We start from the raw sequence: 20,419 nt of genomic DNA, 5'->3' as shown, positions 1-20,419 counted from the left end.
CCCAGGAATCAAGTCTTAGCTTTAGTTGGGTTTCTTCTCTACGAGTCCCCGAAAGAATGCCTTTGTAAACCCCAAATGAAAGGTGAGTCTAACACTCACTACTCCTTCACCCTTTCTCCCACCCTCTCACTCTGTCTTGTTTTTTTCTTTTTTTAACTTCTGTGGGCACTGGGCTTGCAGGCCTGACCCGCAGTTTTCATTGTTCCATGCAGAGGCTGTGCTCAGTAGGGGCGTTCTCTGTCCATCTCTCCCATCTCTAATGACAACTCCAAATCCCCAGGGGACGAGCAGCTGGAGTGATGAGGAGCGACTTACCTTCAAGGTCATCCTGATAAATGACAATGTCCTTCTCTCCTTCCAAATGAACGGCTGTGGAGAGAAAGGTTGACACTTGACTTGACACGTGAAGGTTGCCCAAAAATCCCCTGTCTTCCCTAATTCTGTGCCAGTTCTGCGTCTCCTCTGCATTCGCACTACAGCCTGTGAGTCCTCTGGGGGCATCCGAGCTGATTCTGGAAGTGTCCTGGTAACAGCACTTCTCCGCTCTTGGTGGTGGATGCAAAGGACCATGTGGGAAGGAAATACAGCGGCTCGCCTAGAACCATAACGAAGGGCCCAGTCCCATTGAGGAAACTGTGTCATGCGAAACTAAAACTCAGAAATAGGACGGCCTTCTAAGTGTCATTATGTGTGAAATTATATCACCAATGGAATTAAAAAAAAGGTCTAATTCTGAGCCAATTTGACTGGATTCCAGCAAAGAGCTTTCTGGAGGTGAGGCACAATCATTTTAGAGTGTACATGTCAGCCTGTTCCCATTCCTGCAGTGATGTTGGCAGAGACGTTGGAGAACAGTGAAACAGCCTGTGCTACACTCTGCACACAGGGCGTTCTCTCGGCTCACATCGAGTTGGGAGGGAAAGAGAGAACAGATCATACACAAAGCTTCCTGGGCACAGCGGATACTGAGGTGTGAGCGGCTTACCTTGTAACCTTCTGAGGTCCAAGGGGTCAAGTGCGGCCACCGCATCAGAGACCCTGGAGGGGCGGCTGATGCCCGCACTGTTCACCGCCCTCACTCGGAATATGTAAGACCTTCCTTCAAAAAGCCCCGTGACCGGGTATTTGCAGATTTTCACTGGTGCATCATTGCACTGAACCCAGTTGTTCGTTCCTACTTCACATCTTCAAGTTAATAAAAGAAAAACAACAGAGAATAACAAATGTGGCAACCTACTAAATATATATAGGTATATACATATATGAACACACCGATTATAACAGGAAAATATCTCATGCCAGTAAAATCTATGCTGCTAAAATATTGTCTTGTATAGATAAACTTTAAAAGACAGAGCTATTTAGAAAATTCAATATATATATTATATGTATTATCTAGTATATGTGTAATATATACCCATGAATCTTAATAATTTATAGTTGAAGATTAATTCCTGTCATCAAACACATTTAGGCAAAAATCTCCTCAAAAAGTTATTTTAGACGTATCCTGAACAGTTTTTTCCGAATTATGTGACATAGTCAAGGCACCCCTAAGCTGCAGCATAACCTGTCTGAGGCCCAGGCTGGGGAAACAGGCTCAGCCCGCTCTGCCTCCAGCTCCCGTCCTACTCTGTGGGACCAAGGGCCCAGGTCCCCGGGAAAGCTGGCTTCCAGTCTCCTGGAATAACATTAGGGCATTTCTTTCTAGAATGCTTATCGTGTGGAATTTAGAAGTCTCTTGAAAATATTAATTCCTGACCAGAAACCTGGAAATACAGGAAAGATTAACCTCCATTTTCCACAGGTTAAAAAATGTAAGAAAAAAACCTTCAGGTTAAATCCCCAGGAGAAAAGAGCCAGTTCAGAAAATCAGTCTTGGGAGGGAGCACTTCAACCCCAGAGTGGTGCCTTCATCTGGGAAAGAACCGGCTCTCCCACTAAGGATCTAGCACTTTTAATGAAAGCTCTCTGATCCACAAGTCATGGGCTGTTTTAGCCAAAGACAACAACAAGGTCAAAACCAAAAGTCTGGTGGGAAAACCTTCAACTTCAGGCAACAGCTAGCAAGTTGTAAGCCTGAAGGAAGGACAGAGGAGTAGCTGCACCCCCCACTTCCAAATGCACCCCCATTCCCAAAACATTCGGTTGCTTTGATGTTCATGTTTGCTCGTTTTGTGATGAGAGGAGGAGTGCGGATTGTTAACTGAGACAGTGCAGGAAATGGTTTGTGTCAACATGGCCAGAGAAGTTATCAGCTGTCCCAGGAGAAAAGATCACTTTGAGGGCTTGTTTTTCTTGTTGTTGTTGCTTAATTCCAGGTAAGCCCTGAACAGCAGTCCCTGCAGAACTCTAGCACATCAAAATATTACTTTGATGGGGAATGTTTAAGCCAAACAAGTAGCTTTGTTGGAAGAGAATTTAATCAACGTAAAAAAAAATTAAGCCAATTCCCTCTTTTTTTCCTGAGCTAATCACCTTATTTTTCTGTTTAATATACATATAAAATTTTGCATTTCTAGCAGGAACCATCCTCTTTTTTTTTTTTTTTTTTTTCCAGAAGGAGTCTCACTCTGTCGCCAGGCTGGAGTGCAGTGGCGCAATCTCATCTCACTGCAACCTCCGCCTCCCCAGCTCAAGAGATTCTCCTGCCTCAGCCTTCTAAGTAGCTGGGATTACAAGCACACACCACCACACCCAGCTAATTTTTGTATTTTTAGTAGAGACAGGGTTTCACCATATTGGCCAGGATGGTCTTGATCTCCTGAACTCGTGATCCACCTGCCTTGGCCTCCCAAAGTGCTGGGATTACAGGCATGAGCCAACGTACCTGGCCAGAACCATCCTCTTATACTCTCTAATTTCTAAATTCATTTTCTCAACTAGAATTTACTCCAATAACCGGAATTTGTATTTAGGGCATAAACTGCATATCCAGTAAACCCACTGGCTCTGCTCAGTATACTTCCCAGCCTCCGAGTGCTGTCCCCAATACGGGAAGTCAAAGAGTTCAAACTCCACTGGCTCCAGCGGTGACCTAAACGTAAGTTATCAACTAAGACACAAACTCCAATATTTCAAAGCTCAAGATTTCTGCCTTGGAAACAAGAAGAACTCATATTCCTCAGAAGAGAAAAGGAAAGAACTTCGGTAGAAATGAGCTGGCATTCTTCACACCACTTTTTCTCTCAGGAGGGAAGGACAGTTCCAAACCCGAATTCTGCTAGAGCCAGGGCCCTCTCCAGTATGAGGCACAGCCTGTACCTCAACGGAAGCACAGCATGAGGCTCAGAGCAAGCCTGAAGACATTGGTGGGATTGGTTACTGGCAATTGGTTACTGTGCAACAGGCAAATGAGGCCCCACTTTCAACAAAAAGAAACCCAGTGTGGTTACGCTGGGCTCAGCCTACTTGGCCGTATTTACCAATTGCCTAAACAGGACCTTATACGACCAATTAGCCATGGACCTAGAGCCAATCAAAAAATGGGAACGTCAACCTGTGTTGAGAAAGATTTCTCAATATATCGTCCGTGGTAAGATTCCGTGCAGAAGACACTCACCGGTCCACAAAATAGCCCATGACAGGGCTCTCGGTGGTGGTGTTGGGCGGCTTCCAGGTCACGATGACGTAGTCTCGGTTGGCATCGTGGCACTGTAAGTCCATGGGTGCGCCGGGGGCCCCTGTGACCAGCGGGTCAGCATCTTGGGGCAGGGAGAGAAAAGGCACACATCTGTCATTTAAAGGCTGGGGTCACTGCAAAGCTTGTTTACAGCTCCTCCAAGCTCCAATTCTATCCCCTTGATTTGATCCACTGTTTAATCCTCATGTTCCAAGTACTAGAATATTTCTTACTCTGGTGGAAATTGGTGACAAGAAATATAAAATTATTTATGAATTAAAAAGTTTCAAAACATAGAATCCTCGATAAAACACTTAAGTCTACAAATTTCTGTCATTAGATCCCGAATTCAGTTCATCTTCTCTTGGTGCTGCTATGTTGCATAACGGCACATGGCCAGAAAGGTGCGGATGAAACAGTGGCAAAAATTCAGCATTTCTAGCACCTGAGAAATATGACCTGAGATACTCTTCTATTTCAAAATCCTTAGGAAATTGGGTGATTTACTCTTTGGGCCAATTTTGAGCCAATGTTTGGGACAATATTGTATCATTCATTTCTCAGTCTATTGATGACCATGTTGCAATTAGGTTTAATTACAGCTGCATGAAAACCAACAGAGCAACTTAGAAAGTTAATACACAGAATGTTAACCCTCTTATCTGAACTATGTATTTATTCAGTAGCCATGGCTGTCCTGTGATGCATCCTTAGCAGTGTAAGCACTCTCCAGTTTCCTGCTCACATATCCTCGGGGTATTAAAAGCTGAGAATTTCCTGACATTGAGCCAAGTAGTTTCCTCTCACATTCAAAAGCCTCAGAAAGCGATTGAAAATGGTTAAACTCCCCACCCTCGCCTTAATTTCTTCCTGTTGTTGGTGCTGAGTGAGCAAGGCGATTTGAGCTGTGTTGCATGTATTGCCTTTTTATGGGGTGGAGCGTCATACCAGCAGGCACATGCAGAGGATGGAAGGGACATTTAACGCCCACCTAATAATAGCAGTGAAACATGGTGGAAGTGTCTAACCTCACAGACTTGCAAGCTTAGGCTATCGTGTGGGAAGTGAGGAGGGTGAGATACGTTTGGTCGACATTTCTTCTATTTATTTTCAGATGAAATATTCTTTAATGATACAGTCCTTCCTGTAAGCTCTGATCTAATGGATGCAATGGAAAAATAATCATGACGATGTACAGATGCATCGTGCACCCCACTGGAGCTGGAGGCAGGTGGGAAGGTGAGAACCTGGGCAGCACGTAAGGACACCGGGCTGATCAGGATGGAGCCAGGAGCCCGGGGACCCGGAGAGGAGCAGCAGCCACATGGCGCAGGAGTGCTCCAACGCCTTCCTTGTAGGTCAGCTGTGCCTCAGCAAGGAGGCTGCCCCTAAACCCAGAGGCTGTTGAGATGCCGCCCAGGGCAGAAGCGGGACAGAGTGAAATAGACACTGATAAAAAACGTAGGTGAGGCCAGGCAGGGTGGTTCACGCCTGTCATCCCAACGCTTGGGAGGCCGAGGGGGGCCGATCACTTATGGTCAAGAGTTCGAGACCAGTCTGACCAACACGGTGAAATCCCGTCTCTACTAAAAATACAAAAATTATCCTGGCATGGTGGTACACGCCTGTAGTCCCAGCTGCTCGGGAGGCTGAAGCAGGAGAATCGCTTGAACCCAGAAGGCGGAGGTTCCAGTGAGTCAAGATAGCGCCACTGCACTCCAGCCCGGGCAACAAGGACTCCGTCTCAAAAAATAAATGAATAAATAAATAATAAAAATACAAAAAATTATCCGGGCGCGGTGGCGGGTGCCTGTAGTCCCAGCTGTTCAGGAGCCTGAGGCAGGAGAATCGCTTGAACCCAGGAGGTGGAGTTTGCAGTGAGCTGAGATCGCACCACTGCACTTCAGCCCGGGCGACAGAGTGAGAATCCGTCTCAAAAGCAAAACAAAACAAAACAAAAAAGGGTTGGGGGGTAGGTGGCCCCTCCTTCTCAGTCACACGATGCCAAAAACACTACAACTGTATAGCAGGAGCTCAGGCTCCAACAAAATTTAAATCCCAGCCTCTCCACCCTAGAGACATTTCTCCTGCCTCTGAGCCTCAACGGATTCATCTGGAAAACTGAGAATAGTATTTCCTTTAGCTGTTATTGTAAGAATTCTAGCTTATGTATACACGGATGTTTATGTAAGTATAGACACATACATGCACACCTATAGGATGTATACAATAGGCATTTTATAAATATATATATGTATATCACAAATTTTGTCTTTCTTTTCATAAAATGGAATGAGTGAAGCCTCCATAGTGAGTCTGTCGTGAAGACTAAATCCGTGTAGGACCCCAGCACACTGCCTGACATAAAGCCTCTGGTGGTGATGGCTGTTGTGGCCACAAACATCTTTTTTTTTTTTTTGAGATGGAGTCTCGCTCTGTGGCCCAGGCTGGAGTGCAGTGGCCAGATCTCAGCTCACTGCAAGCTCCACCTCCCGGGTTCCCGCCATTCTCCTGCCTCAGCCTCCTGAGTAGCTGGGACTACAGGCACCGCCACCACGCCTGGCTCATTTTTTTGTATTTTTAGTAGAGTCGGGGTTTCACCATATTAGCCAGGATGGTCTCAATCTCCTGACCTCGTGATTCGCCCGTCTCGGCCTCCCAAAGTGCTGGGATTACAGGCGTGAGCCACCGCGCCCGGCCACAAACGTCTTAAGCACAAGTTTCATTAAAGCGGTTGGTGGAGGTCACAGCACTGGCTGTCATCCTCACGTCTGTTTCTCTTAAGCCAAAGTCCAGAGGCAGTGAGTCGCTGGCAGGAGAGGAAGGAAGCTCTTCCCTGGGACTCCAACACTGTGCCCCTCTTTGTCCTCGGGCTACCTTCCCTGAGAATCAGTAAATCTGGTGCACTCACTCTTGGGAGCCATTTATCAAATGCTCATGAGTATATGAACGAATGACGATTCTGGTCTATTCCGAATTGTGTCCTGATTCTTCTGTCTGCTCATCGGCAGGAAGCGCCTGGTGTGCCCGTGCACCGAGGGAAAATCGGTGCCGCACGGGGGTCTCCAAGGATCAAAGTGGTCTCACACCCTCCTGACTCCTTTTCCCAGTGCCTCCCTCCTCCCAGGGCCGCCTCCCCTCCCCGGGAACACACAAGGTCTGCACCCTGACAACCCTGCCACACCTCTGACAAACAGGAAGGCACTGTGGTCGCTGACGCCGCCCCGGGACACGATGCGCAGGGTGTACAGGCCCTCGTCATCTTTGTGCAGGTGGCTGAAGGACAGGGAGGCCTGGCCTTCTCCAAAGAACATCTTCGTCCACTTAGACTCTTTCACCAGCACGTCTGAAAGAAAGAGCGTTGACACGCAAGGTTTGCATCCAAAATCACCCCGGCAGGCAAAGAAAGCCTGAGGACACCAGCGCCGTCTCCGAGCGGGACAGGACAGTGGAACTGCACACCACGGAAGGCAGAGCCTCAACCTGGTAAAATCCCAACAGCTGCACTTCGTGGAAGCATGTGCATGAATGGGGCACCTACAGCCCAGAGCACGGGCTGCCACCCCACAGCCCAGAGCACAGGCTGCCACCCCACAGCCCAGAGCACAGGCTGCCACCCCACAGCCCAGAGCACGGGCTGCCACTTGAGTGGGTAAAGGTGGGACGTGCTGCGAGCGGTCGCCAGCTTTGTCCTCAGGTAAGCTGAGTTCACCTGGGGGCTCCCTGCTTCTCTGCTGGGTGGCCACTGCCCCAACCAGCTTCCTCCTGCCCGTAGGGAATCACAGGGGCGTGCGTCTGAAGGGGCTACTGTCACATCTCCAAAGAACCCAGCATAGACCCTCCGCATCACCAAACTCTAAAAACAAAATGACTGGACTGGAAGGAAGAAAAGAATCGTAATAGGACTAAGGTAGCATTTCTGTCTAGAGATAGTACACAAGCTGCTAACCAGCCCCTTCCATGCAGTAATGTGCATTAAACTCAATCTCAATAGCACGAGACCATTCTGTCTGTGGTCGTACGAGCCATCAGTCTCTAAGTGGCTGCTCTAGATTTGGGGTTTCTCTCCAAGATTCTCCTGGATGAAGTTCAAAGTCAACGGTGGGCCGCCAAGTTCTCTACAGTCCCTCAGTTTGTTTGGCTGTCTGGAGCTGACCCAGTGGAGAGACAAAAGCCACACTGACACCCACATTTAAAGGACATTTCGACCCAAATCCTCCTGGCGTGTGTCCGGGTCTGGGCTGTGTCCTACTCACCATCACGGTACCACTCGGCTCGCGGCTGCACCCGCTTCAGGTCCGGTGTCACCAGCACGGTGCACTTGAGAGTGACCGTCTCGCCTTCCCTCCTGAAGGTGACCCCAAACTTCTCCAAAAACTGGACGTCGAAGTGCGTGTACGGAATCACTGATGACAGGGGCACTGCACAGAAACGATGGAGGCTTTCAGGGCCGAAGGGCAGAGAGCAACTTTGAAAGCAGACACACTCAGGCCGTCACTGCAAAAGCATATCTTTGTCACCGCCCCACAGCATGGAACACCCCAGCCAGGTCTGTGCTCCAGACGGAATATCTGTGTCCCAAATTCTAGGGTTGAATCCCTGACCCTCAGTGGGACGGTGTGAGGAAGTGGGGCCTTTGGAAGGCGATGAGGGTGGGATGAGATCATGAGAGCTGGGCCCCAGGGCGGGGATGAGCGCCCTTGGAAGAGGAGGAAGAGGCCAGACCTTCCTCCCGTCCATGTGAGGATGCTGTGAGCAGGTGCCGTCAGCAACCCAGGAGGAGGGTTCTCACCAGAAGCTACGCCTGCTGAGTGTCAGGCTTCTGCCTCCGGAACAGAGAGGATAAGTGCTTATTGTTTGTAAACTGCCCCGGCCATGGCGTGTTGTTCCAGCAGCCGGAGCTGAGACAAGCCACTGCTGAAGAATTAAATGTCACAAAGTCGACCTTGTGGTGTCGTTAGAGGCAGGGCTGAGAACCTGACCGTGTGTGAAGACTAAAGGTTTAAGTCCAACCTCAGCCCCAGACTGTGGCTTCTGGCAAGTCACATGGACTTCGAGGCCACGGCTGCCTCCTCTTCAAAACAAACGGTGGTATTTGCATCCATAGAGTTTAGAGTTCACCCAAGTGAAGTAACGAGATCCAGAAGTGTCAGCCTGGTTAAATTTCAAAAATACGTGTGGTAGGGGGAGTACATACGTGTCAGGAAAAAGTCTATACTGAATTTTTAAAACCAAAAAAAAACTGTATGATTTACAGATATATGCACGTAAGGAAGTTTAAACAACAGCCACAGGCCGGGTACGGTGGCTCATGCCTACAATCCCAGCACTTTGGGAGGCCAAGGCGGGAGGATCACTTGAGCCCAGGAGTTTAAGACCAACATGGGCAACATGGTGAAACTGCATCTCTTCAAAATACAAAAAAACCAAATGAGCCAGGTTTGGTGACACACACCTGTAGTCCCAGCTACTCGGGAGGTTGAGTCCTTGAGCCAGGGAGATCAAGGCTGCAGGGAGCCAAGATCGCACCACTGCACTCCAGCCTGGGCGACAGAGTGAGACCCTGTCTCAAAAATAAATAAATAAAAATAAAAAATGTTAAAAGCCACTGCAAAGGCCAGGACGGTGTGGGAGACGGACAGGAGCAGCGTTGGGTGCCTTCATCATCTCTGTGATTGTTTCAGCTCTTGGAAAACAATTGAAGCTAGCCTGAATGGTACAGTGTACAATGGCTAATGTTGTGTTATGTAAATTGGACTTCAATGAAAAACAACTGAAGCAAAAATAGCAAGATAGTTCCCCCTGTCAAACACGGGTGGTGAACACACAAGCATTCTTACATGGTGATCTATGCTGTAACTGCACCCCGGTTCTTGTTTAGAAAGATAAAATGGTCATAGGTAGGAGAAACTCCGGGATGGGACCAGGTGACCGCCAGGACCAGCCCAGCTCATCAGTGCCTGGGGCACCTCTCCACACAGACTCCGTGCTGTCCTGAGGGCCAGAACTGCACACAGACGCCCAGATCTCCCAGCCTCCCCAGGCTCACCTCGGCCTGGTCCCTGCCTGCCCTTTGGTGGTCTTGGAGGCTCACCGAGTGTTGGATGTAGCCCAGCAATAAAAGTCACACAGAAATAGCAAGCGGAGGCCACGCCCACAGCGTCCAGCAGCTGCCAGGAGGCTCCACCCTCCATCGTCACTTTGGTCAACTCTCCACTCCCAGCACGTGGCCCGGAGCATCTAAGCCTTGCATTACAGTAAAATCAGTGCTTCCATCGGAATGTACGGTTCCTTCCTGGGAAGTTCAGGCCAATTCTGAAACTCACTCCCAAGCCATAAACAAGCTGCATTGAAAGTGCATCCATCATGTCCCAGTTCTCAGATGCCCTCATGGGGACCTCCTCACCTCACCCAGAATGGGTCACCCAGCACCACGGGACTGCGAGGGTGAAGCCAGCCCAGGGCCAGAGACAGCTTCGCCTGATTACAGGGCCACGGCAGGTCCCAGGCCTGGGGCGGGTTTCTGGGCCAAAGCCTGCTGCACTGCCCTCATTTTGACCTGAAGTTATTTGTTACAAGGACCAAGAGACTTTTGGAGGAAAAAAAAAAGAAAACACCACATCTCCTTAAACACGAAACAGCAACGGGATGCATTCAGGTCAAGAATTTGAATGTGTCTCTTTTTTTCCAATTCAAAAATGTAGTCTCTCCAAGCGATGTTTTCACCAGTCTAAAAATACCACCTAGCCATAGAATGATGTGGGAACAAATGTCAGCACGCTAACACTGGCCAGGAGAAACTTGGAGGAGTTTTCTGAAATATGATTTTTGTAAAAAAGAGTTGGCCCTTAGGTGTGAACCCGGGAGGCGGGGCTTGCAGTGAGCCGAGATGGCACCACTGCACTCCGGCCTGGGTGACAGAGCGAGACTCCGTCCCAAAAAAAAAAAAAAAAAGATTTGGCCCTTAGGAAACCATGTTTTCAAATTGCCTGCTATGTCACTAAACATTTCACCACATGGAAAGGAAACGAAGACCCACTTACATCCTATCGGGAGTCCCACCGAATGGAACGGTTCCTCGTCTCCCCGGAACCCTGCAAGACAGTGAAGTGAGTGCAGCAAGAAAGAGAAAAGCAGGAGGAAGGCGCTCCGTGAAAGCCCACCCAACACTCACTTCTCACCACCACCGCCGCGTTGGTGGACACCTGTCCGTGGGCGTTGGTGGCCACTGCTGAGTACGTTGCGGTGTCGTCAAAGTCTGCCCTTGGAGAGAAAAAGCGAGAGAAAGTCTGCGGGACCGTCCTGTAAAAGTCAGTGACCCGGATTGCACAAAAGCATTCCTCGAAAGCAAATCACATGGCGTGGGTTATTTGTTCATGAGTGATTTGTACAAGAACAATGCCAGCTCTGTCCTTGGAAAGGTGAGGCAGCACTCGGTATTAATTATAGACACAGATGAAGGCCTGATCCCAGATGAGGGTGCAGCTTTGGCCTTCAGAATAAAATGGTACTGGCACTCCTGAAAATCCTTTGTTCATTCTCAAGGAGAAGTCTCTATTCCATTCTGGTCCTATTTTTACTACCTCTGTAGAATGTGAGGCTTCATCTTGTCAACAGACAGCCTCCCGGGACCTCAAGCTCCGGCAGAACCACTCGTGATGGGATGATACAGAGCCTGTGGGGGAAAGCCTTGGACCCGCTCCGTGTAGGAGCGAGGTTGCTGCCAGAGAAGAAGGCAGAGCGCTGCTTCAGGGAGGCCCTGAGCCATGGCCGGGGGTCCATTCCATGAGGGAGCTGTTCCCATGAAAGGAGTTGTTCCCACGTGGGCAATCCATCCCATGACAGTTCTAAGGTAGTCCAGGAGCTTGAGCTTTGCTCCACTCTCCCAGGCGATCCTGGTGCACAGGGGCATTGAGGGGCTGCCCTCGGAATGCTCTCCGCCTGGTGCACACGGGCATTGAAGAGCTGCCCCTGGAATGCTGTGTGTCTCCGCCTGGTGCACACAGGCACTGAGGGGCCACCCCCGGATTGCTCTCCGTCTGGGGCACACGGGCACTGAGGGGCCGCCCTCAGAATGCTCTCCACCTGGTGCACACGGGCATTGAAGAGCTGTGCCTGGGATGCCCCCCACCTGTGCATGCAGGCATTGAGAAGCTGCACCTGGGATGCTCCCCACCCTTTAATGTCCCTGGGATGAGAATCCCGGAAGGAAGCCGCTGAGAACCCACCAAAGCCCTCAGCACAGCTTGTGCCTGGCACACACGAAGGGTTCCAAGGTGCAAACAGAGACCAATTAACTCTTAAGTGACAAGCTCCCTGTTCCAAAAGCCGATTCTACAGCCCGACCCGGCTCCCCAGCAGGATCCCATGCTCATAAGAGGCTACGTCCAGAATCCCAAAGTAATATGATCCCCAGATACGAATCACCCACTCAACGGTGTATTGAAATGTCTGAGTTGGACTCCACCTGAGACACTGATGTATGTTTACCCCTGGGGAAAAAACAAACAAACAAACAAAAAAACATGACTTAGGAATAGCCAGAGACCACAGGCTCACAAACCCCAAGTCCCTGTGGGGGTGGGTCTTCTGCTTCCCCATATCCGTGGCACTAAAGCTAAAACTTCTTCTCTTGGCTGTGAACTGTCTTCCCACCAGCTTCCCCAGGAAACGGAGACAAGAGGGGGTACGGAAGAGGCGCTGAGATCAGCTGAGCTTTTACTCAACACCAAGCCCTCTTCAGGTCACGTTATGTCAACATTTCCATGTTCATCCCCAAGTAGCCTCGAAATAGACGTCATTATCCCACTAGGATGGCGAGCAATCAACATGGCAAGCTAAGAAGCTAGGTTAACAAGGTCCACGTGACTCCAAAATTGCATTCTTTCTGGTAACTCCTTTCCAAGCCATGGACACCTGAGCAGAATCTTAATCCAGGAAAAGAAACAACACAAGAAGTCCCACTTTTGAGAAAAGCAAGAGTTACTCAAGTCTGACTTTTCAAATGCATCAAGAAGCCAGTGCCTCCAGAGACAAAATCCATTCCTGCAAAGTCATTAGTAATTTTATTTTCTTCTCTGTTCCACTAGGAGCTGAACATATTTTCTTAGACCAAAAATTTCCATTTCTCCAACAAAAGGGAAACAGCGTGTCTGAGACCTGTGCTATTACCAAGAATTCTTTCCCCTCCTCCTGAAGTTCAAATCCAGCCTCAATATGTCAGAGAAAGTCATCCGGTCTCCCTGGCTGCCACTGCTCAAGGGACAGATGACACCCCACAGCCCAGTCCGAGTAGATCTTCAAACCAAGAGCATTATCTTCTAGTTCACCTTGGAGGAATACAAGCCGAACTACAAAATCATCACCAAAGCTACAATTCCAGCCTGAACTCACTAGAAGCTACACTGCTATGCAATTTCCAGATTCACCGCAAGTACAGCCATGTCTCCAGGGGCAAAGTAACAGTGTGTGTAAAACACATAAAAATCCCATAAGTAGAGGCTTTCTCCAATGCTAAGCGTTAACAACCTGTGCTGATCTACCCATATAATTCACACATAATACTTGTATACACATTCCCACAAGGAGCGCAATGTGCCACTGCCTCTCGGAACACGCCTGGGACTGGGGTCCAGGGTGGAAGGAGGAGCTGCTTCTCTGTGGGATCCATGGGCATTTTTCCATTTTGTTTGTTTGTTTGTTTGTTTGTTTGTTTGTTTGTTTTGTGCTCGTGTTACTTCTTCTAAATAATAAAACCATTATGTTTTCATAAATGCATTCTCCAAACCCAAAGATATTCTTTTGGGATTCGCCCTAACCGTTCCTCTCCAACAATCCCACCCCCACTAGCAATAACACAACAGATGAGAGAAACAAGGGTGACAGCCTCCCACAGACACTGCTGGAAGGATTCGAATGCCAGCGTATATGGAAGTGAGCAAGGCGGTCTGTAAAATCTGCTTGATCAGAATCTGCTGACCTGGAGCCTGTCCTGTGAATGCACAATCCAGGTGGACTCAGACTCGCAAGGAGGGAGCCATAAACCAGAGAAGCACAGAGCAGGTGCACGGGCAGTTCCCATGCAGGAACCGCCAGACGTGACCCTGCTGGACCAGGGCAGGACTCAGGGGGCGTGACCTGACTGGACAAGGGCACAGGCTGTCCCCAAGCCCAGCAGGTCACCGTCATGACCAGTTCCTGAGTGAGGAGGGGTGAATGTCTTGACCCACCCTTGTCCTCCAGGAGCGGGAGTGTGGGCTGCATGGACGGGGCTCCAGCCAGTCCCCTCAAAAACCCTGCTGCTGCCTGTTACATTACATCGACGGCGTTCACACTGCGCCCCACGGCTCTCAACTCAAAACTCCCCTGTGTGCTGCACGTTCCTTCTTCTGTGTGTTTTAGCCGTTTTTAAACTGTGGTGTCAGTGTAGACTCAGCACATCACACACCGGTCAGGCATCGAAGCCCAACTCAAACCCCACACAGCCACTTAACTCACGGGTACCGTGGCCTCGGGCAGAGCTTCTCCTACCACCTCTGTGTAATCGGATAATATTCTGAGATGTCAAGGTAAAAATGTTTTCACTTGCAACTACTTGTCTGGGATTCAGGATTTTTTTCAATATGAGGCAATAAGAAGAAGAGAGAATAAGAAGAAACCTTGAGCAATAAGAATAAATAAGAAAACTCAGGGCACAAATAGTTACCGAGGCTCTTTTTTCTGAGACGACGTCTCACTCTGTCGCCAGGGCTGGAGTGCAGTGGCATGATCTTGGCTCACTTCAATCTCTGCTTCCCAGATTCAAGCAATTCTCCTGCCTCAGCCTCCCGAGTAGCTGGGATTACAGGTGCGCGCCACCACACCCAGCTAATTTTTTGTATTTTTAGTAGAGACAGGGTTTCACCATGTTGGCCAGGCTGGTCTCAAACTTCTGACCTCGTGATTCACCTGCCTCGACCTCCCAAAGTGCTGGGATTACAGGCCTGAGCCACTGTGCCCGGCCTGCCAAGGTTCTTACACACCAGCAGCTGCCAGTCTCGAATTTTCCTTCCAAATCGGTGCCTTCACGAGACCAGCCCAATCATTCTTATCTACTGACTTTCCAAGAAACACATCGAGGGTGTTTTAGACTTCTAGAGTACATGTACTGAGCACCCACAGCTTACTAGGGTGACTTTGGTGATTAAATAAAACAATGTATTTGCAAACACTTTGTAGTTTCATCATGTAATGTTCATCTTATGTATCAGTAATTAAGAGATAGTAGCTGAATTCCTGATCCAAAAGTTCAAAGATGATTTCTTCTGGCCTCTCCTCCACGGAAACCCCTCCTTGCCCTTATAGTCCTATACAGCAGCACAATTTCCAAGTCTTTTGAGAACTGCCACGAATTGCTGTTTCACAGCTCCTTGGCAGGGGATAGCTGGGAGGGGCCCAGGAAGGGGATAAAGCTTGTGTTAGAATGGAGGAAATAGGATCACTGGTGCCAGGAGAGGAGAAGGAGGAGGGGGATGTGTCTCCCAGGCCAGCAGCCTCTCCCAAAGGGCAGGGAGCTTGTTTTTCAATTGACTTAAGGCATTAAGATCCCAGGGGAGTGCAGCCTCACGCATTAGCACTGATTAGCTCGTCAAATCACCAATTAGCACTTGGTGCTCAGAGGCAGCAGCCACTGGGGAAGAAGCCCTCCATCCACTTCGCCGCCCGCAGCGACCGATGCAAAACACTTGGGCTCGTGAGCATGGATTCCAAAGAGAATTGATTCCGAAGACAGCGCTCTCCTTCCTTCTGTAAGGAAACCCATCACCTGAGCACAGATCCCGACCCACTGACGATGGCGGTGGCCCCAATCCATCCAGGGTGTGCCCCGCTAAGGAGCTTGCAGTCACCCCCAGGGTGGGCATGGGTAAGTCAGGCCTTCTGTTTATGGTCCCCGCTATCTCACCCTTTTCTGTTTCTCTTTCGTCCTTGTTTCATGCTGTATGATGTGTGTTGGAACACAGGTCCCTGTGTAGATTACAAACAAACGCACAGACCTGCCCTGGGAGGGAGGTAAGGGCGAAACGGGGTTTGGCGGGTTTGCCCCCTGGCTGCCCCAAGGCCGGGAAACAGGGGGCCTGGGCAGAGGACAGAGCAGACCCGGGAGGAAGGTCAGCCACTCTCGCGTGGAGACTTCCTCAGCTTAGCCTTTGTCCACTCGGGATTTGGAGGCAAATCACAGCTTTTGTCCATGGGCAGTTTCCAAAGGACCCCAGTCTTCCTTCCTTTCCCGAGGTCCCACACAAGCACTCGGCTCACCCCCAGTCTAATTCCAGCCTTTGCTTCATGCTGTAAGAACTTGCAAGCAAGTGAGGGAGAGGCAAGGGTTTTATTTTCTGTTCGGACAGGTTCCCAGAATAGACGGAGAGAGTCTTCTCTGGTCTCAATTTATACAAACGTCCGTGGGGCCCTTTGCCATCCCAGAGTCTCTGTTTAAAGGCCCCCAAAACAACCCCCTGGGAGAAGTGGTTCTGTCCTGTCTTAAAGATGAGCAGACATGAGGTTAAGTGCCATATCGATTCTCATGGGCCTCATGTTCTCACATTGTAAGCGGTGACGACACTGGATTTGTAATTTAATTAAATCAAAATGTAAATAGCAAACTCTACAAATAAAGTACAAGAAATGTTTCACCCTAAAATGACTCAGCAAGGAGTGAGTGGGGAGTGAGCGTGTTACTTAGAGAAAACCAGATAGATTGTTCTATTATAAATATTTTTATAAAAATATGAGAACATCATATTCTTCGAAGAATGAGGGCTCACATCCTGAGTCCCATGAGAAAATCTTACGAGCATATAAAACAGTGCCAATTACAAATTTAAAATCAAATAGTACCAAGGGGGAGCTTCTTTTTCGGCACTTGAAGAATTCAGCTTACAGTGGCCAAAGAATATTCATAGGAATAAATGTCGCTCATCTCACAGATGGAAAAGCTCATTCCTGAGCCAATGAAGACGTGGGTGCCAACACATTCCGCCCCTGAAAATGGCCACAGATCCGATGACCGGCGGCTCAGCAGTTTGGAATGAATAGCTGAGACAAGCTGTAATTTGTGGGCTTATCTCATTGCTCTTTTCCTGAAGCATATTAACATTTCATTTGTTTGGAGCTTCCCAGGACCAAGAAGAATACTGAGAGAAAAGTTGGTCTTGGAAATTTCCTTTTCCCAAGTTTCCCAAATATTTGCATATTCAGGCAAAATCCAAGTCCATCAGAGGAGACCTATATTTGGGGATCATGGAGTCGTGGTGTTCCCGGGGCGGATTAAACAACTTTAGCTCACAAATGAGTCCATTCCGTTCAAAGCCCGTACGGTTCCCAGGGTAAAGTTTGAATGTTGCCAACACCAGTGTCAATGTGACGTTTTTCATTCTTGAAAAAGGAATATCGTTATTTTCTTTTTAAAACAATTATTGGAACACAGCTTGGGAACAAGCTGATCTGGAACTCAGACCGACCTACTTACCCCTAAACAGTCATGGCACACACAGGGTAGAAAGCAGACAGCCCCACACATCCACGAGCTGTCCGAAATGAAGGCAGATGGTCTCTTGCCAGACATGACGGCCTATGGTCTATTAAAACTCCCACAACTTTCGGAAATCCAAGGAGAGAAAGTTTCTCTCTGAAAAACTTGGAGACGTTCCTGGGCGAGGCATCCCGTGCAGCCTGTGCCTAACTCCCCTGCCCATGCCAGGGCTCACCCCGCTGTGACGGCCACAGCTCTGAGAACACTTGGACCCCTCTCTTCACTAATGTCCAGTCGAACCCAGCAGCAAATCCTGCTGGTTCTACCCTCAAAATCTGCCCAGAGCACCCACTTCTTCCCGCTCCCCTGTGCCCTCCTGCTCCCAGGCCCGTGGTCCTTCCTGGATTCTGGCCAGGGCTCCCCACCAGGCCTGCCAGGCCCTGCAGCCTGTCTGCAGTCAGAGTGATCCTCTCGAGGTGAAGGTCACATCCTTCCTTCTCCCCGCAGCCCTCTGGGGTCTCCCTGCCTCCCTCCAGCAAAACCAGTGTCCTTACAATGGCCCACGGGGTCCCCTGAACCGCAGGGCCACTGGCTATGCCTATGACAGCTTGTCCCCTGCCAATCCGCTAGCCCGGGACCCCTGATGTACCTCTCAGAGCCTCTGTGACAGGGGCCCACCCACTCCACAGTTCTGGGTCCTCTACTGGCCTTCAAGCCTTGCTCACGTGACATCTCCATGAAGGTCCACCTGGCGTCTATTTCACACCGCAACGGGCCGCAGCCCCTCCCCGTGCCCAGCACTGCTGCTGTGGCTGGCTCTGTCCTTCACTCACAATTGCCTCCTGATGCCAGAGAGTGGGACCTGGAAGGCGGTATCCGGGTCTTGACCCCTGAATCCTCCCGAGCCTCCAGAACAGCACCAGGCACAGAGCAGGCTCTCTGTGAGCAGGGCCGAGGAGGCTGCCAGAGGGAGAGCTTTCCTAGAGAAACTCAGATTTATCTGGGGAAACGAGGTAGGATGCCCCGCAAATTTCAGTCTTAACTATCGCCTTTCAACAACCAACTCTAGTGAATCTGCAAAAGGTGGACAGTTCCAGCAGGAGAAAGGCCACAGGCCTCATGCAGGCTCCTTGGAAGAGGAGGTAGGAGGGAGTCTCACCCAGAGGAGCTGGTGGACCCCCTGACTCAGGGAGGGGCACCACCGGGCAGATGCCATGCTCCAGCCACCGGGGCGAGCATCAGGAAGAACTGGCTCAAGCCACGGCCCCAGGCAGAATCAGAAACAGGAGGAAGGGAAGGCAGGAAGAGGAAGAGTTGGTGAGGATGCTGAGCAAGGGCACATGGCAGGAGCCAGACAGGAGAGAAGCCAGGCAGAGCCCGACTTTCCGCCAGGCTGGAGGGGACAGAGACACCCTCCTTCACTAAACACCGGGCTGGACGGGGACAGAGATGCCCTCCCTCACTAAACACCGGGCTGGATGGGGACAGAGATGCCCTCCCTCACTAAACACCGGGCTGGATGGGGACGGAGACACCCTCCCTCACTAAACACCGGGCTGGATGGGGACGGAGACGCCCTCCCTCACTAAACACCGGGCTGGACGGGGACAGAGACAGAGACGCCCTCCCTCACTAAACACTGGGCTGGACAGGGACAGAGACAGAGACGCCCTCCCTCACTAAACACCGAGCTGGACGGGGACAGAGACAGAGACGCCCTCCCTCACTAAACACCGGGCTGGACGGGGACAGAGACAGAGACGCCCTCCCTCACTAAACACCGGGCTGGACGGGGACAGAGACAGAGACGCCCTCCCTCACTAAACACTGGGCTGGACAGGGACAGAGACAGAGACGCCCTCCCTCACTAAACACCGAGCTGGACGGGGACAGAGACAGAGACGCCCTCCCTCACTAAACACCGGGCTGGACGGGGACAGAGACAGAGACGCCCTCCCTCACTAAACACCGGGCTGGATGGGGACAGAGACGCCCTCCCTCACTAAACACCGGGCTGGACGGGGACAGAGACGCCCTCCCTCACTAAACACCGGGCTGGACAGGGACAGAGATGCCCTCCCTCACTAAACACCGGGCTGGACGGGGACAGAGACAGAGACGCCCTCCCTCACTAAACACCGGGCTGGATGGGGACAGAGACGCCCTCCCTCACTAAACACCGGGCTGGACGGGGACAGAGATGCCCTCCCTCACTAAACACCGGGCTGGACGGGGACAGAGACAGAGACGCCCTCCCTCACTAAACACCGAGCTGGACGGGGACAGAGACAGAGACGCCCTCCCTCACTAAACACCGGGCTGGACGGGGACAGAGACAGAGACGCCCTCCCTCACTAAACACCGGGCTGGATGGGGACAGAGACGCCCTCCCTCACTAAACACCAGGCTGGAGGGGACAGAGACGCCCTCCCTCACTAAACACCAGGCTGGATGGGGACGGAGACGCCCTCCCTCACTAAACACCGGGCTGGATGGGGACGGAGACGCCCTCCCTCACTAAACACCGGGCTGGATGGGGACGGAGACGCCCTCCCTCACTAAACACCGGGCTGGATGGGGACGGAGACGCCCTCCCTCACTAAACACCGGGCTGGATGGGGACGGAGACGCCCTCCCTCACTAAACACCGGGCTGGATGGGGACGGAGACGCCCTCCCTCACTAAACACCGGGCTGGATGGGGACGGAGACGCCCTCCCTCACTAAACACCGGGCTGGATGGGGACGGAGACGCCCTCCCTCACTAAACACCGGGCTGGATGGGGACGGAGACGCCCTCCCTCACTAAACACCGGGCTGGAGGGGACAGAGACGCCCTCCCTCACTAAACACCAGGCTGGAGGGGACAGAGACGCCCTCCCTCACTAAACCAGAGACAACTCATTGGAACCCCCTTCTGAACCAGTCCCCATGCTCGGTGGGCCTTCAAGAGTAAGAATCCCACCAGCTCAGCCAAGCTCAAGCCCCTCCCTCGACAGCAGATGGGCTCCTCACCCCTCCATCCCCAGGGATGTCTGACGGCCCCAGCCTGCCTTCAGCCGGAACCCTGCCGGGGAGGCTCGGCGTGAGCCCCGTCACCCCCGTCTCTCCTGAGTAATTTCCCATCCACCCTACCCTGCTCCCTGGTCTCACTCCCACTTTCCTGCTGTGCTCAGAGCTGAGCCCAGTTTCTCTCCCCCAGGGCAAGAATCCTCCCTGTGGTCCTTGAAGGAAGTCTTCCTTAATGTCCTTAACAAGTGTCAAGATAACTTTTTAACAGGATCCAATGTG

At 50.9% G+C, this 20,419-nt stretch overlaps 1 protein-coding gene across 1 annotated transcript in view; it reads right to left on the bottom strand.

Moving 5' to 3' along the window:
• Positions 1 to 20,419, bottom strand: part of MYOM2 (myomesin 2) — a 101,519-nt gene that overhangs the window by 65,733 nt on the left and 15,367 nt on the right. The window contains exons 7-13 of the mRNA XM_073017921.1: positions 10,797 to 10,885; positions 10,666 to 10,716; positions 7,879 to 8,043; positions 6,807 to 6,968; positions 3,563 to 3,704; positions 986 to 1,185; positions 316 to 369 (exon numbers count right to left, since the gene is read on the bottom strand). Coding sequence (XP_072874022.1) covers positions 316 to 369; positions 986 to 1,185; positions 3,563 to 3,704; positions 6,807 to 6,968; positions 7,879 to 8,043; positions 10,666 to 10,716; positions 10,797 to 10,885 — 863 coding nt within the window. The remainder of the gene's footprint in view (positions 1 to 315; positions 370 to 985; positions 1,186 to 3,562; positions 3,705 to 6,806; positions 6,969 to 7,878; positions 8,044 to 10,665; positions 10,717 to 10,796; positions 10,886 to 20,419) is intronic.

This window comes from Chlorocebus sabaeus, chromosome 8 (assembly GCF_047675955.1).
Source record: "Chlorocebus sabaeus isolate Y175 chromosome 8, mChlSab1.0.hap1, whole genome shotgun sequence".
NCBI lineage: Eukaryota > Metazoa > Chordata > Mammalia > Primates > Cercopithecidae > Chlorocebus > Chlorocebus sabaeus.
The sequence above is the reverse complement of the archived record's forward strand: the minus strand, read 5'-3'. Positions and strand labels throughout refer to the sequence as shown.